We start from the raw sequence: 15,648 nt of genomic DNA, 5'->3' as shown, positions 1-15,648 counted from the left end.
TAGTAGTTTAAGTGTCGGAGCTTCATATGTCGTTATTTTATCTTCTTATCTTCTTTGAGACCAAACCAGGGTTATAATCATTAATGTGCTAATTAGTGGATGCAAGCATTGAGAGGAAGACCTGAGAGAGGCAGGTTCCTGTGCATCAGAAAGCTACTACCTTGAGCTATGTTTAAAGGACAGCAGGCAAGCTTTTGTTGTTCTTCTTCTGGTCTTCTCCTCTTCTTTTGCTCCTATGCATCATCGGCAGAGCTGGTGGAGATACTGGTGATCTTTTCTGTAGATGAGAACATGAGTGGAAGGAGGGTGATACTTCCTCGTAGCACTTAACCGCTTCTGCTTGTGTTCAGTCACATGAGCACAACAACAAGCTTTTGTTGTTTAGATTGCATATCACAGGAATATCGTTTATGTACTTGCATAAGAAGCAGAAAGCAGAAATGTCTAGCTTCTCAAATGTGAAGATGTGTTGATTATTTTGTGTGTGTGTGTCGTTATTATACTTCAGTTGTAAACAGGATTTTCCACTGTTTTCTGGTGTTATAGAGCAAATGATTGACCTGATCATCATTTTATTGATTGATCAGTATTGAAAATAATCATTATTAGTCAGATATAAATATTTGATTGTGACAAAAGATCCACTTCTTTACAATGTTGTCTCAGAGTCAGTTAATGAAAGACAATGCTCCTGTACATATCTGGAAAATTGACTGGTCATATGGCACTTTTCTGCAGTTATTAAGAACTTTGATGTCACTAAGCTCCTTTATTTTTCCACATGAACTTGTTTGCTGTGGCAGCACAGCAGATGCACTCACTGAATGACCAGCTCATTGTTCATCTGTACAATATTAGCGGTTTCTATTTAATTAACTGTCTTGTGCACTGAGAGAACTGGGAAATTAGGTTAAACAAACACTGGAATGGTTGCAGGTACATTGAGTTCAAGGTGGAAAAACTGTGTGAATATGGAGTAATCATGTATCGGAGTAACCTTTATCATACTGAAGAGGCATCTGTTGAAAAAAAATATGTAGTAGTAGGTGAGGTGATGAATCTAAGATGGATCTGCTTAAAGGTTTATCTGTATCACTCTTGTAGAAGACTCAGTAGTCAGTAGAAATTGTGTCACTGCTCCAAATGCTTACTTGTTATGTGTGGTATTACAGTAGCAATCAAATATATATTCTGCTGTATTTCTGTGTCATCCTGCTAAGGTCATTTTACTGCCAACACAGAGACGTGACAGATAGCCTCCACACTGAAGGCCTGTTCTTTTAGCTGTAGCTCCTAGCTCACTGTGAGCCTCCACTCTAACCCCTCCCATCTGCGCTGTGTTCTCTATTGCTCCCTGCAGGTGAAGCTGATGAAATACATCTGTAAACAGCTGCAGTGCAAGCAGAAAGTGCCAGAGACAGAGAGGCCTGAGGCCCTGGACAGCTACCCACACTTGCGAGACTGGCTACGCACCATCAACCTGCGACCAGAACTCATCCAGGTTGGTTATGTTGTTTCATGTGAATATCAGTATTTCTCTCTCTCTCACTCCCTGGCCTGGGTGACTGTGTTTGTGTCACATTTATGCACATTCAATGCCTAGTCAGAACTCACTCACATGTGAATGTGGAATACTTGACCAGTGTGTGACCGTTGAAATGTCATTCTGAAAGATCATTCTTATGATTATGATATTAAAGCCTCAAACAGTTGCACTTGAGCTGAAATGAAAGTGAGTTAGCAAAACATACTACTTTAGAGCAACCCCTCTTGGTTGCGTGCAGATCTAGTTCCAAACCATGTCATGTTGTCATGTTAGTGAGTGGGCCACCCATGGGCCACCGCTGGGTTGGGTAGCCCAGTGGTGGCCTTGTAAAGAGGTGACCTACAGATTGAGGGCTTGAGCTCAGTAATATGTTTAATATGTGTTGGTCGACACTGCCGAGGTGTCCCTGAATAGGACACTGACTCCCCTCCAGCTAATATGTAGCTCATCCTGACCTCTGACCTCTTTTGTGGAGGGGAGCGGGTCCTATAAGAGATATTTTCTACTGGAAATTTCCTCTATGAATTATTAATATTAAAAAAGATATAATTGCTGATGGGTTAGGGTAAAGATGTCCCTTTTAGTATTTGATGAAGAAACTGCTCCCATTGTTATGCTGCAAGCAGATCTTCTGGGTCAACATCACTACTCCTTACACCAACACCCTGCAACTAGCTGCTTATGCACAAAAATCCATCAGTGGCTCACATTTACTTTATTCTACATGTTTAGTGGTTTAATGTCATTCCTCAGCATGGTTTGTGTCGTTTTTTCTCTTGCCACTACCTCCCCTTCCTGTGCCGCTGTAAACTGTTTTAATCCCTCTCGGCTACTGTATGTTTGTGTTGTTCTTGTCTGTTTGTCTTTGTGTTGTGACCTGACCACGACCTGCTTATTTAAAATGTTTCTCCTCTTATTATTTTTTAATATGTCCCAAGCTTGTTTTTAGTGACGTTTCAATGCCTTGTTCCATATCTGATTATTTGTCCACTGTTTACGGCTTAGTCATATCTGTCATACTCAGTGCGCTTTTTGTTTTCAACTTTAAACCTCAACCCTAACCCTCAAAGAATTTAGCCCTTTGCTTACAAAAATAGTGACAGTGCTGATTTGTTTTTGTATGCCAATGGGGATTTCCTAAAAGATGTAAAGTCGTCATGGCATGTCGATGACCCACTTAGATCAAACATGATTAGATTGAGATTTCTACAGTGTCTTCTTGCACCATACTATGAGATCCAATAGATGATACATTACATTACTTTTGCATAGACTCCAACCTCGCTGCTGCAACACTATAACTGACAGTGAGGTATTGCGTAATGTGATACAACCATGTAGAATCCATGTTGGCAGCCTTTTAAATGAGCATGTGTGTCTTTCTGTGAACTAATTAATTTTCTCTGTGGCTCATCAGCCCTATCTTAATTAACCCAGTGCTCACTACAAGAAAAAAAAAGGTTGCCAGTGCATTTTGAGCCAAGCCAATGTGAGACGTGTCCTCGGTTACTCATCCTGTAACCCCTGTTATCTGATAATGTGAGTGAGGCCCAGTAGATTTGACCTCTCACAGGCCAAGCCCATAGGTTGAGGCACTCTCCATGAGTATATTTTGCAGGAATACATTTATCAGATGTTTTAGTATTTAACACCCACTTGTGGTTTTTAAATACTGTGTACACATACTAGCAATTCTGCACAAAGAAGGCCCAACACAGAAATCACACAAAACAGCTATGCAAAAAAAAAATTGTTATGGGTGAAAAAGTGGGAGTGGAGGACCCACAGCCACTTTTGAATTACACATCTCTCACCTTTGCTTCTATGTTTGTGTCTGTGTGTGTGCACTTCCTTTTGCTTACAGTGTACACATTAGTGTGGGAGGTTGCACTACTTTTCTGATCAGTGTTTGCCCTCTCACAGCAAGGGTTTAACCTGACTGATAAGCAATTGCGCACTTCCCATGACAAAAAAAAACATCCTAAACTCACTTGACTATCTCCTGTTTCCTCATGTGATATATAAATTGTTGTATGTTCTGGCATCTTGCCTACTGGCAAAGTACATACCCTAGTATTGTACTTCTGTATCCATACAGCGTCAGTTTCTGTTCAGTCTTTGACCCCTAATCCTCAGCTATTATATCCTCATAAAAGGCTGATAGTGGTGTATACTGTACAACAGGAAATAAGAGGAAACAGAGAAATCCCGGAACAAAGGAACATATTCTTTACTAAGCAAGAGGTGGGTGTATATGGATAGAAGTAGTGTAAGGATTGTTCTTTCAGTAAAAAGAGCCTTGTTTGATGTTCAAACTCCCATTTAACTAAATGGTGATTTAACAGTGTAAAGTCAAAGATGCACGTTTCATATAGGTTCACTTCCTCCTGATCAAAATCTGTGACTAATAACTTACTGCACTTAACATAAGACATACAGTAGGAATGAGTGTGAGACTTTTGGACCCTACTGTATTATAAACTTCCACGGTTTTATTATTCAGTTATATTTACTTAGTCCAGTTGTTTAGTTCTCTCTCAGACATGTTGCATTTGGCTGTCTTCGTTCATGACCCTTGTTTTCTGATCAGTGTTCACACTCTCGGAACAAGCTGACCTGACTGGTTGATCAACAAAAAATGTATCTGCAACTGTTTTGATAATCAAATAGTTTTAGTTGTTCTTTCAAGGAAACATGACAGACGATGGTTTCAGTTTCTCAAATGGAAAGTTTTGAGGCTTTTCACTGTCGTTCATGATAGTAAACTGAATATCTTTGTTTTGAACTGTTGTTTACACAAAGCAAGACATATGAAGATGTCACTTTAGGCTGTGGGGAATTGAATTATTTTCTGACATTTCATAGGTAAGATCATTCATTGATTAGTTGCCAAAATTCACATAATTATTCACATTTAGTCTAGTTATAAGTAGTTGATTGAAGTTGTCATATATTGTGGACCTGTAACTTCAAAATATGGGCAGAAACAGATATCATTTGAGACATTGAAAACTTCATGAGTGAGAAAATTAATCTATTTCCAATTGTTAAATCTATGTGAACGGTGCACTTTTTTGTATTGTTAAGCAAACAGTTTTGTTGTCTGAGTTTGTAGCCTACCAGTGGTACCCACTTTTGTGATTTTTGCCTTACCAATGGAATCTTTCACTAGCATAATGTCATGTTGTGTGTTTCTACTCTACATCGTACATGTCTGTTTACTATCTCTAGTCATAGACATATTGAATATAGGCCTCTCAACAGGCTTGTCTTTGTTCAGTTGAACTGAGGTGGTCTCCACTTCAGCAGAATGTTGATCCAAGCTGATCCAAGCATAAAACCACATCTGTAGTGATGTATAATCTGTCAAAGGTCGTGTGACCTATTTAGTGCCAGACCATACTTTCCTTTTTTAAAGCTGAGTTTCAACCTACTGTACCATACACCAGTTACAATGTTTTTTATTGTTGTCATTCTCTCCTCTTTAGGCAGTGGAAGCAAAGTTGTCCCTGGATGCCTTACTGCAGATGACAGGTGCTCAGGTGAGGGATACAATGCGAAGGCTAGGATCCAGTTCAGAGGAATGTGCCAGGCTCATTGCTGCCCTCTCCTGTCTGAATAGTGCCACTGAATCAGGTTTGTGTTTGCTCCAAACCTCCATGATCAAATACATCATACTGTATTTCCCTTTGGTTTATAATAGTGCCTTTTTTTGTTGTCTCCTGATCAGGGGGTGAACTTAGAGAAGATGGCAGTCCCTGGCTGTCTGAGCCCACCAGGAGGGACAGCGGCTCCCTACTGACTGCAGACCAACTAACTAATCTGGGGACACCCCTCCGCCCTCACAGTCCTTCGCCTCTAGCCCGCCCATCCACCGTCCAGTCCACCCCATCCACCCCCTGCGCTACCTTCCATCATCCCCGCTCAGGCTCTGTGTCAGCGGTTCCCACACCTGAGGCGACCATGTCATACTTCCACAGCGAAAGCCCTCTCACAGATCCATTCCCCATGTCCGTAGCTCGCGCAGCTCGGCTACACGGACACACTTCCACCCCACCCATAACTCCGCCCTCAAAGAGGCGTCACCGACTGAAGCCCCCCTGCACCCCTCCGCCACCGTCCCGCAAAGTGCTGCATCTACTTCCTAATATCACCCTGACACGCAGCAAAAGCCACGAGTCCCAGCTGGGCAACCGCATCGAAGACCCACCCACCAACAAGTAGGTGGTCAGCTCGGGCTGTCGCTTTGCTGATACAAGTTTACATATGTTGTGTGTACAAAAGACCTGCAAGAGGAAAGCAAATGTATCGTTATTCTTATTGGCATAATTATTGCATTTCTAACAGGGCCTCTTGAAGCAGATTTTTCATTTGGGCTTTACTGTAATTTATTTTACTATTCCATTACTAAGCCAGAGCTGTATGCATGACAAATTGTCTGTTCTCCTGGCTATGACAGAGAGGTGAGTATTCATATATTCAAGGGCAAGCTGTCCTTTTTAGCACTGCAGAATTCAACAATTAACCTGTAAAAGTACCACACACAGTGAAGAGAAATGGCAGTAGAGGATGGTGCAGAGTTATTATAACAGTTTATAATCTGAATGCACCTGTCCAACATCTTGCTTCAGTCTTGCACCATGTCAGGCTTTCCTTAGATACTTTCTCCTCCTTTTCACATCCTGCCTGTTGCTCCTTTGCTCTGCGCAGTATGACTGGAGCTAATCCCCATACAGATTCCCAGAGATTATGACTCATGTCAAAACAGGAAGTATTTCCGAGGACTAATGCTCAGAGGTGGCAAGTCTCACACAATCTCTCTCTGTGTCCCTCTCTCTTTTGCGATTGGATGCACATACACAAACAAGCCACATGTTTATCTATAATATCCTGTCTGTATACGGAAAGCTTAACTGTAAAAAAACAAAAATTTGGCAAAGGAAGAGATATACACGGCTGACATAGATCGAATGTATCTAACGCACACCCAGACAATCTTGCTAGTTTGTCCCAATTTTGCACACACTGTTAGGTATCTAGCAATCTGCATATAAAGTCTTTGGCTGGTAAAAACAGGTCACAGGTCACTGATATCTTCTAAAATGGGATAAATTGACACTTTCTCTAATTGCGATTACTCACGTGCATACATGCGTGTGTTTAAACCGTCACAGTACTGGCACTACTAGGTGCTTATGGATCAGTCCTTGTGACTTCAGCCTGGGTGTTAGGGATGTCACCCTGGCTATCCTGTGCCAATGCTATTTAGGTGCTACAACGTGCCTCTCTCTAGCCCTTACATAATCTCTCATACAGTGTAGTGCACAAGTGATGCAGTGGACATTCTGTGGTATCCAGCCTGGATTTTGCTTATACACTGCAGGCCTTCTGATTCTCCTTTTTTTTATTTTCTCTTATTCCAGATGTGTTAAAAAGAATAAGTTGTTCTTGAATATGCAAGTTAATGGGAACGGATGTGAGGACTCACCTTCTCGTTACCCCGTCATGCCTGCACGCACCCCCGGAGTCACCCCAGCTGCCACTACAGCACCATACACCCTTCCTGGCACGCCTACCCTCCTGGAAGAGCACAGCACCATTAAGAGTGAGTTGTGCATGTTTTGACTTTTATTTTGCTTGTGGTAGCATAGGTTTATCCAATTTGACGTGTTCAAAATGATTGATTAGTTTGGTTGTCTAAAAGGTCCTAGGAAAATTTAAATTCCTCATCTTTATTTCTTTATTTCTCATTCTCGTGCTTGCATTTGTGTTTTGTGGTTTGATTGTGAATGAGGTTTGGATCTACAACATCTCCAGTCCACTCTGTGTGCTGGAATCACATCCGAAAATGAGTTTGACCCTGTTCTAATGACAAAATCTAAATTGTTAAATTCTCAGTTTCTACCTGTATGTGATTAACCACTGGGGTCACTTCATTAACGCGTTTTTTTCTTCCTTCCAGATAACGTAGCAGTGCACCGCAGCTCCCCACAAGCAGTGAGAAGGGACATAGGCCTAGCAGTCACACACAGGTAGATCTTACTGCTTGCACACAGAATATTAGAATATATCCTATTATATATCATAATAAATCAAATATACTATATCTGTATATAATGAAGTTCTCAGTTAACAATGTTAACAATATTTCTTCAGTACTATAATGCTGTAGGTGTAACAGCAGTTCTATTTGTGCAGGTTTTCGACCAAGTCCTGGCTGTCTCAGACATGTCAGGTGTGCCAGAAGAACATGATGTTTGGGGTGAAGTGCAAACACTGTCGGTGAGTTGAGTGCTTTGTGTTTAAAAGAGCAGTTTGCTCAGTGTGAAGTATTTTTTATTACTGACTGAGTAGAACAGTAGCATGTTAGACATTGTTGATAGTAACTGCATCTCTAATATGCTGCCTACTGTGTGTGCAGGTTAAAGTGCCACAACAAATGCACAAAGGAAGCTCCATCCTGCAGAATCTCCTTTCTACCAAGTAAGCTTTGTTATATCCTCCATCTGCAACAGATTAACATGATGAATTGAGTCTATACATTGTAATCTTACTTAATTCGCTCCTAGTTGCCAAAATTCGGAGGACTGAGTCTGTTCCGTCTGATATAAACAACCCTGTGGACCGGCCGCCAGAAGCACCACAGTTTGGCACACTACCAAAGGCCATTACCAAAAAGGTAGAAAAGGCTTATGGGTATAGTCCCAACTGTATGTAGTCATTTGAAAGAGTACTGCCTCATTGTCGACTTACAGCTAGATATCAACAATGTAAATCAACCAGATTAGAACCTTGTATATGGTACTTACTGTTTGTATGTATGAGAATTAACACCACATTTGCAATGATTTTGCATCTCTGCCTGATCCTATTCTGTCATCTGTCCTTGTAAAACATAAAAAAATGACTGAGGCTTGTCCCATTTTTGCCATCAAGCAGAAATCTGTCAGATACACCTAGAAATCTCACTGGACTGCTGTGCTGTAAAATGAAGTGTAGAAGTTTTAGAAGTAATTTTGAATATGTCATTTGACCACCATCTATCAATCCTGATTAGTGTTGTTTGCATCCATCCCCGTCCCACCACTAGGATCATCCCCCAGTGCTGAACCAGCTGGACTCAAGCAGCAATCCGTCCTCCACCACCTCGTCCACGCCTTCCTCCCCAGCACCCTTCCAGCAGAGTAACCCCCCCAGCGCCACTCCACCACCCAACCCCTCGCCCAAAGGCCATCGGGACAGCCGCTTCAACTTCCCAGGTAAGGCCTAGATATAGAAACACACAGATATAGAGCCATATAAATAGCCTGACAAACATAAAGAAATACAAATACTGACATGTGCATGCTAGAACTGTAGTCTTCATTTCTCTTTATTATACAGATTTTTTTCTCCTAAATCCCAGTTTAACAGTATTGACCTCAAAAACACTTCTCTCCCTTTCTCTCATATATTGCATTAACACTGAAAGACAAATGTGGATGTGCCTTTTTACAAAATCTGTTTTATTCAAAGCTTCTTTAACCAACAGTCTCTCTCCCTGCCATGCTTGTCGGTCTTTCCCTCTCTTTTTTTTTTTGTTTACAAAAGCCGCCTGTTACTTTCAGCATAGACAGCAGTTTATCTTCCCTGGTAAGTCCTAAAATGTCATGATGCACTGTCACTATCCCATCGTTCCACTCTCCAAACATTAGCTTCCCTCAAGCTCTCACTGTCCTCTGCATGTTTGCTCTCAGGGTGGTGGCGGTTAGCAGTCAGTCACTGCGTGGTAGCACTAGAGTTTGCATGTTGACATTTAGAGCCGTTTTGACTCCATCTGCTGGTGATAGTGGGGAATTGCATGGACAGTCATGTTTTGTATGTGGTGGGTTTAGACGCTATTGCATCATCCTTTTGGAAGAGGGAGAATAGTTTTTCCTCTTTTTTCTCATTCTTTCCTAAACCATCTTTTAATTCTCTCTCTTACAGATGTCTCCAGTCCTTCTCCTTTGCACTCTGATGTCCTCCAAGACACTGTGTAAGACTGTTCTTGTCTGATATTTATTTAATAAAAATCTAGTTTCACTATTGACACACTTTTTTATTTTTTTGGAGATTACTTCTCTAATACCACATTTCTGTATCACAGTAGTGAAATAGAGCAATCAACGGATGACATACATGCTGAGCTGGTGGAAGATGAAGACGAAGAGGTAATTTCACAACATGTTGTGTTTGCAGTCTAGAAAATACACTTCAGTGCCAGATTTTACTGTCAGCATAATAAGATTGTTCAGACACATATTTCTGAAATTTATCTTGCATCAGCTCATGGAGTAACCTTGGAAGGCAATGGACTGGTGCTACAGAACACACAAATGTCTCTTAGCCTCATACAAAGAGGAATATGGTGATGCACATTTAAATGGATGGAAATGGCTTTAAATGAAATTGTTTTGGCACCAAGATGGGTTTTTTGAAAGTCAGCTGTCAAAGCAGAGTGACAAGGGTCAAACTAATTTCTCTCAAACTGTGTTGAAGCAGATATGAGGGCAACAGATCTCATTATAGTTATTCAGTCAGATACATGAGGTCATTTCCTTTTGAATATGATAACGATAGCAATTTTTCATGTGATTACAATACCCAGATGGCAGGTTTCTTGCAAAAGATTTCTTTGTTAATGGCCCGGCATTAACCTTAAACAGTAGCTCTGTCATCTGTTTATTGAAATCAGGTTGACCTGCTTGGCTGTGATGTTATTCTTTATGCGCAGTAGAATAACAAAACCCATCACCACGCTCTTGCAGGAAGGGGAAGAGGAAATTGAGGTTGAAGAGGAAGACCCCGACGCAGAGGAGGAGATCGAGGACAATGAGGAGGATGATGAGGACGAAGGCGAGGATGAGGATGACAGAGAGGATATGAGGATGAACATGGGCTCCGACGGCGAGTGTGACGGCGACGAGCTCGATGATCTGCCCAGCTCTCGAGGAAACCAGTGGAAGGGCCCCATCTCCCGCAAGGCAAGCCAGACCAGCGTGTACCTGCAGGAGTGGGACATCCCGTTTGAGCAGCTGGACCTGGGAGAACTCATAGGAAAGGTGAGCAATCTGACTGAGAAGCTACTAGTGTATGCACGAGATTCTAAAAGGGCATTCATGCTAAAGTGTTGAATCCTAATCCTAATAAACATTAAATGAGACACATATAGGGCCCCATTTTAATGATCTATAGCGCATGGCGTGAAGCGCGTGGTGCAAATGCCTTTTGGGCGTGTCCAAATCCACTTTTGCTATTTTAACGGTGGACAAATGGTCACTGCGCCAGGCGCATGGTCTAAGAGGGTCGGACTTAAGTCCCCTCATTAATCATAGGCGTGTTTTGGGCGTAACACCAATCAGTGTGTCATCTCCTATTCCCTGTAATATCCAGGAGCGCTGTCACCTTGGTGGATTGTTAGTTTGATGGTGAATTTACCAGGATTGGTCACATGACTACATTGACAGTTTTATTGATCATTACTTCGATCGACTGATTCTGATACATAGTGGCACGTCATTGTGACTTTTTTTTAATATGTTGATGTACATCATAATACGAATTCACATTGTGGTCCTTTTTATTAGTGATATTTTGCATGTTTGTGTGCTGCTGCGTGCCTGTGTGTGCGTAACAGGCACAGTGTCTGCATGCTGCGCACCCACCTATCTAGGAGCATATTGGACTCTTGATGATGCGCCTTTTAACAACAGTGAAATATGCACTAGTGACTTTACACCTGTTTTTTTTTGGTCAGTAGCGCAATTGCTTTCCTCTGCCTCAAAATAGCAACGCGCCATCAATGCACCTGACCACACCTCATTGTGAGACCAACACGCCCATAGGAGCACAGACTGCTATTGCAATTAAGATTGCTATTTAGACAACATGGGCGCAGGGCGATAAAATGACAACTGCGCCAGGGGAAACTAACAAAGACACATGCGCCACGCCCGCCATCCACTGTGCGCCAACCGAAAGATAGGGCCCATAATGTCACTCTAGCGGTAGACACACCGCATACCTCACAATCAGGTAATCACAGATGGTCCAACATCTGGGAGGAGTTAAGCTTATTGCCTCTGTTATTGACCATTCACAAAGTCCAGGTATTTTCTCCATTTTTGACCATAATTCTCCGCCTGTTCAACCCAGAGAGACAATGTTGTCCCCAGTTGACCAAACATTGCTCTTGCTGGGGGCAAATCCTCTCACAAACTAGGATTTTCCTACCCAGCTGCATGAATCCAATCTACATCTGACAAGGGGAAATCACACAGTGTTAGGGGTTCACCCAGAATGTACAAAATAGGAGAAAGTGGAATATCCTCATCAATGTTCAATTTAATATTTTCATGAATAGAATACTGTGCGTGTATGGGCAGGATCACAGATGTCTTACGATTTTACATCTTCAGCACTCTGGACTCTCCCTCAGCTTAGCTTTGAATAACTTTGAAGCAATCAAGTGAATTTTATTTATAATCTTAAATTGGACCAGTCTTGTTTAATCTCACTGGACATTATCTTTAAATTCCTTAGAATTATTCTCCACATCTTCGAAAATTGCATATTTAGATATTTCCCCTCCCACTTCAAAATTAGAAGACTTTGTATTTTAATACTTTAGAAACATGGAGTAGTATTTTGAAGCCCCATGTCCACTTCCGAATAAACCCAGAATAGAAGAGGGAGTGTTTGAGTCTGGGGTTTTTGAAGAAGTTGAGTCAAACTAAAACATTGGTCAAATGATGTCGGGGTAGGTCAAACTGTTGTTTTAGACTTGTTTTGAGTTTACATTATCCCCCTCACAAAGGTCCCCCAAGACAAGAATGCCCCTCTCCACTCAAACCTTCCAAAGAAATGGTTTCTTACCTATGTTAAGCTTAGGAGTCAGACAAATACCTGAAGATCGATTCAAGTATTACAGAGAACCTTTTCCAAATCCATCGCATTTGTTGGAGTATAGGGTGAGTCTGAGCCTCCTTTGGCAGTTTAACTGATATATAATGAATAAAGGGCATTTTCAATAGAAAACCAAGGTGTTGAGCTCAGATAGCAGAGTATAATGGGCCGGGTGCCCTAAACCAAAAGCCTGATGACATGAAAGGAGGTTTGGAATGCCTAGCCCACCATGGTCCCTGGCCTCTGTAACCTGCTCAAGTTAATCCTAGGGCATTTGTTGTTCCAAAAATACATACTACAGAGCCTATTAAACTGCTTAAAACATTTCAGGGGAATCCTAATTGGCACCACCTGGAGCAGGTCATTAAACCTAGGTGCACAAGTCCTCTTCAAAATATTAGCCTTACCCTGTAAAGAAATAAAAAGAGGGTCCGGTCCCATCTCTCTATGTCTGCTTGAAATTGGCCCAGCAATGGTTCAAAATTAGTACAAATTAAATCGGAGAGCTTTGGAGCTCATGCTGGAATTGCTTGTTCGTGCAGGGTCGCTGGGGAAAGGTGCATAAAGGTCGATGGCATGGCGAAGTGGCCATTCGACTTCTTGAGATTGATGGGAACAATCAGGACCATCTGAAGCTCTTTAAAAAGGAGGTGATGAACTACAGGCAGACCAGGCATGAGAATGTGGTCCTCTTCATGGGGGCCTGCATGGCTCCACCCCACCTAGCCATCATCACCAGGTGAGAGCAGAAATATATTAAGCATACTGCACCTCTAAAATGATTCTAACATGTCATGAAACATCTTTTCATTTTTAGTGTATTCTTAATCTCCTCACCTTTCTCCACAGTTTCTGTAAAGGCAGGACGCTGTATTCAGTTGTCAGAGACACTAAAAACACTTTGGATATTAATAAGACGAGACAAATCGCTCAGGAGATTGTAAAGGTAATGTTTTTAATGTATAGATATCTATGAAGAGCTCTCATTGATGCTTTGATTCAAAACTTTTTTTGTGTTGTTGCTCTTTAATTTTCAGTGTAGCTTTAATGTCCCAAGAACATGTTGCCAGTTCTGTGTGCATGAAAAGAAAATGCCCCAGCAAAAAGTCATTTAATTGACCTACATTGGAAAAATGCAAGGAAACTATATTCAAAAGTATATAACCAGAATCCACCGTGTGCACCTTTTTGAATTGTGAAAAATATGAATTTGGACATTTTAGACGTCCTAGTTTGTCAAAGTTTTGTCTGAATTAACATCCAAGCCATCCAAGTGTGCCATCGCTTCAAGAACTGTCAATGTTTGTCTTCCTATACAGGGAATGGGGTATCTGCACGCTAAAGGCATTGTTCACAAAGACTTGAAGTCAAAAAACGTATTCCACGATACCAATAAAGTAGTGATCACAGACTTCGGGCTGTTTGGGATCTCTGGAGTTGTTCAGGAGGGGAGGTAAGAAACACCACTTGAGAGGCTTAAAAACACAACCTCAGCTAAAGTCCTGTTCACACTGCACTACTATTACCTGGGGAGGTCCAGTGATTTGTAATAATTGCTGAGGTCCACAGTGGCTCCAGTCCTGCAGCCATCCATCTCCCTTGTCAGCCAGTATTTATTTATTTTTTCTGCAGAGACTGAGTTTTCCTGATTGTTCACTGTAACTTCCAGCACATTCTGAATAGAGTTTTTACAGTAGCACAGTAGTTAATGTATTTTCCACGATGGTTAATGCATCTTTCCACTCCATTTGATTTGTTACTGAAAAGCGTGCCTTTTTTTCCAGACGTGAGAATAAACTAAAGCTTCCACATGGCTGGATTTGTTATCTCGCACCAGAGATTGTGCGCAGGATGAGCCCAGGTAACAATGAGGACCGCCTTCCTTTCTCCAATTCTGCAGATGTGTACGCTTTTGGGTAAGCTCTGCACAGTTACACTTTCTTACTCAACTTACTTGGAGACCTACACTGTCATGTCACACCTGTTTTTGAGCTTAATTTTACTTCGTGATATTAACATTTGTCATAACAATCATACTTTTTCTTCCCCTCCTTCAAGCACCATTTGGTATGAGCTCCAAGCAAGAGACTGGCCAATCACTAACCAGCATGTGGAAGCTACCATCTGGCAGGTGGGGAGTGGAGAGGGGATAAAGAAAGTCCTGGCAGAGATCAGCCTGGGCAAGGAGGTCACTGTGAGTTGAAACAGAAGCACAAATGTGTCGGTCATTCAGAAAAGTGCATATTTATTCTCCTTTTGTAAGAGTGGCAAATAATCAACCATGCCCTATTGATGCAGAGATATAAAGATGTTGCAAAACTTGTTAGATCGATCATCATTTTTGGACAGGTGTATTGACACAAAGCGGTTCGTTCTCTCAGGAGATCCTGTCCGCCTGCTGGTCGTACGACTTGAGAGAGAGGCCCACGTTCACCCAGCTGGCCGACCTGCTGGAGAAGCTGCCGAAACTCAACCGCAGGCTATCCCACCCAGGGCACTTCTGGAAGTCTGCAGAGTAGGTATCCCAGAAACGAAAGAGGATGTGACGACACTGGACATGTGAAAACAAAAGAAGATCTCTTATTGTGTATCTGCTGTTTCCTCGTGGTAGAATGGCATCTCAGTGATGATCACTGACTCCAAACTCGAGTAACAATATGAGGCTGAAGCAGAGTTTTTTCTGCCTCAGGATAAAGGGTTGGGGTTAAATAGTCTTAAGATTAAAAACATTGTTACATTATTTTAAAAAAAGTATTTCACACATGACCCTTAATACATTCTGTCACTGCACCATGGCATAGTTCTCTTTAGCTGCAGCTCCTTGTTCTCAAATGTAATGTGAGCATCGCAGTTTTTATGTAAATGTGAATTATGAATTTTAATTTATTGATCACACAACACCCCTGAGAGTTGTCTCTCAACTGAAAGAACACATTTTTGACAGAAAAAAGTGTCACATGGCATGACTGTCACTGTCTCACACATGTAGAATTTTATATATATATAATATATATATATATATATATATATATATATATATATATATATATAAAATATATATATATAATATAAATTGGATATATATGTAGAACCATCTAGATCCACACAAATATAAAATAGTGCGTTATGTTTGTGTGTTAATTTCATCCTCGTGCATGGAGGTATAAGGGAGATAT

The 15,648-nt window shown here is 41.4% G+C and overlaps 1 protein-coding gene across 1 annotated transcript; it reads left to right on the top strand.

Annotated features, from left to right (window-relative positions):
* The first annotated feature begins 1,419 nt into the window (after positions 1–1,419).
* On the top strand, positions 1,420–15,019 carry ksr1a (kinase suppressor of ras 1a). The gene is made up of 18 exons (XM_053331489.1): positions 1,420–1,501; positions 5,035–5,182; positions 5,277–5,766; positions 6,970–7,151; positions 7,509–7,578; positions 7,745–7,828; positions 7,968–8,029; positions 8,116–8,225; positions 8,637–8,805; positions 9,515–9,563; positions 9,675–9,738; positions 10,336–10,629; positions 13,015–13,211; positions 13,322–13,418; positions 13,792–13,925; positions 14,257–14,388; positions 14,531–14,666; positions 14,854–15,019. The coding sequence occupies exons 2-18, from the start codon at positions 5,074–5,076 to the stop codon at positions 14,989–14,991; spliced, it is 2,517 nt and encodes an 838-aa protein (XP_053187464.1). The 5' UTR covers positions 1,420–1,501; positions 5,035–5,073; the 3' UTR covers positions 14,992–15,019.
* The last annotated feature ends 629 nt before the right edge of the window (positions 15,020–15,648 follow it).

The sequence above is a fragment of the Scomber japonicus genome, chromosome 13, assembly GCF_027409825.1.
Source record: "Scomber japonicus isolate fScoJap1 chromosome 13, fScoJap1.pri, whole genome shotgun sequence".
Classification (NCBI taxonomy): domain Eukaryota; kingdom Metazoa; phylum Chordata; class Actinopteri; order Scombriformes; family Scombridae; genus Scomber; species Scomber japonicus.
Note: the sequence above shows the minus strand (reverse complement) of the source record. Positions and strands in the feature narration are given on the sequence as shown.

Excerpts from the sequence above, each read along its gene's own strand:
- ksr1a (XM_053331489.1), top strand. The coding sequence starts at position 5,074 with ATGACAGGTGCTCAGGTGAGGGATACAATGCGAAGGCTAGGATCCAGT. Across the intron at positions 8,030-8,115 it reads CAGAATCTCCTTTCTACCAA|TTGCCAAAATTCGGAGGACT; the intron begins GTAAGCTTTGTT and ends ATTCGCTCCTAG. Across the intron at positions 14,667-14,853 it reads GCCTGGGCAAGGAGGTCACT|GAGATCCTGTCCGCCTGCTG; the intron begins GTGAGTTGAAAC and ends TCGTTCTCTCAG.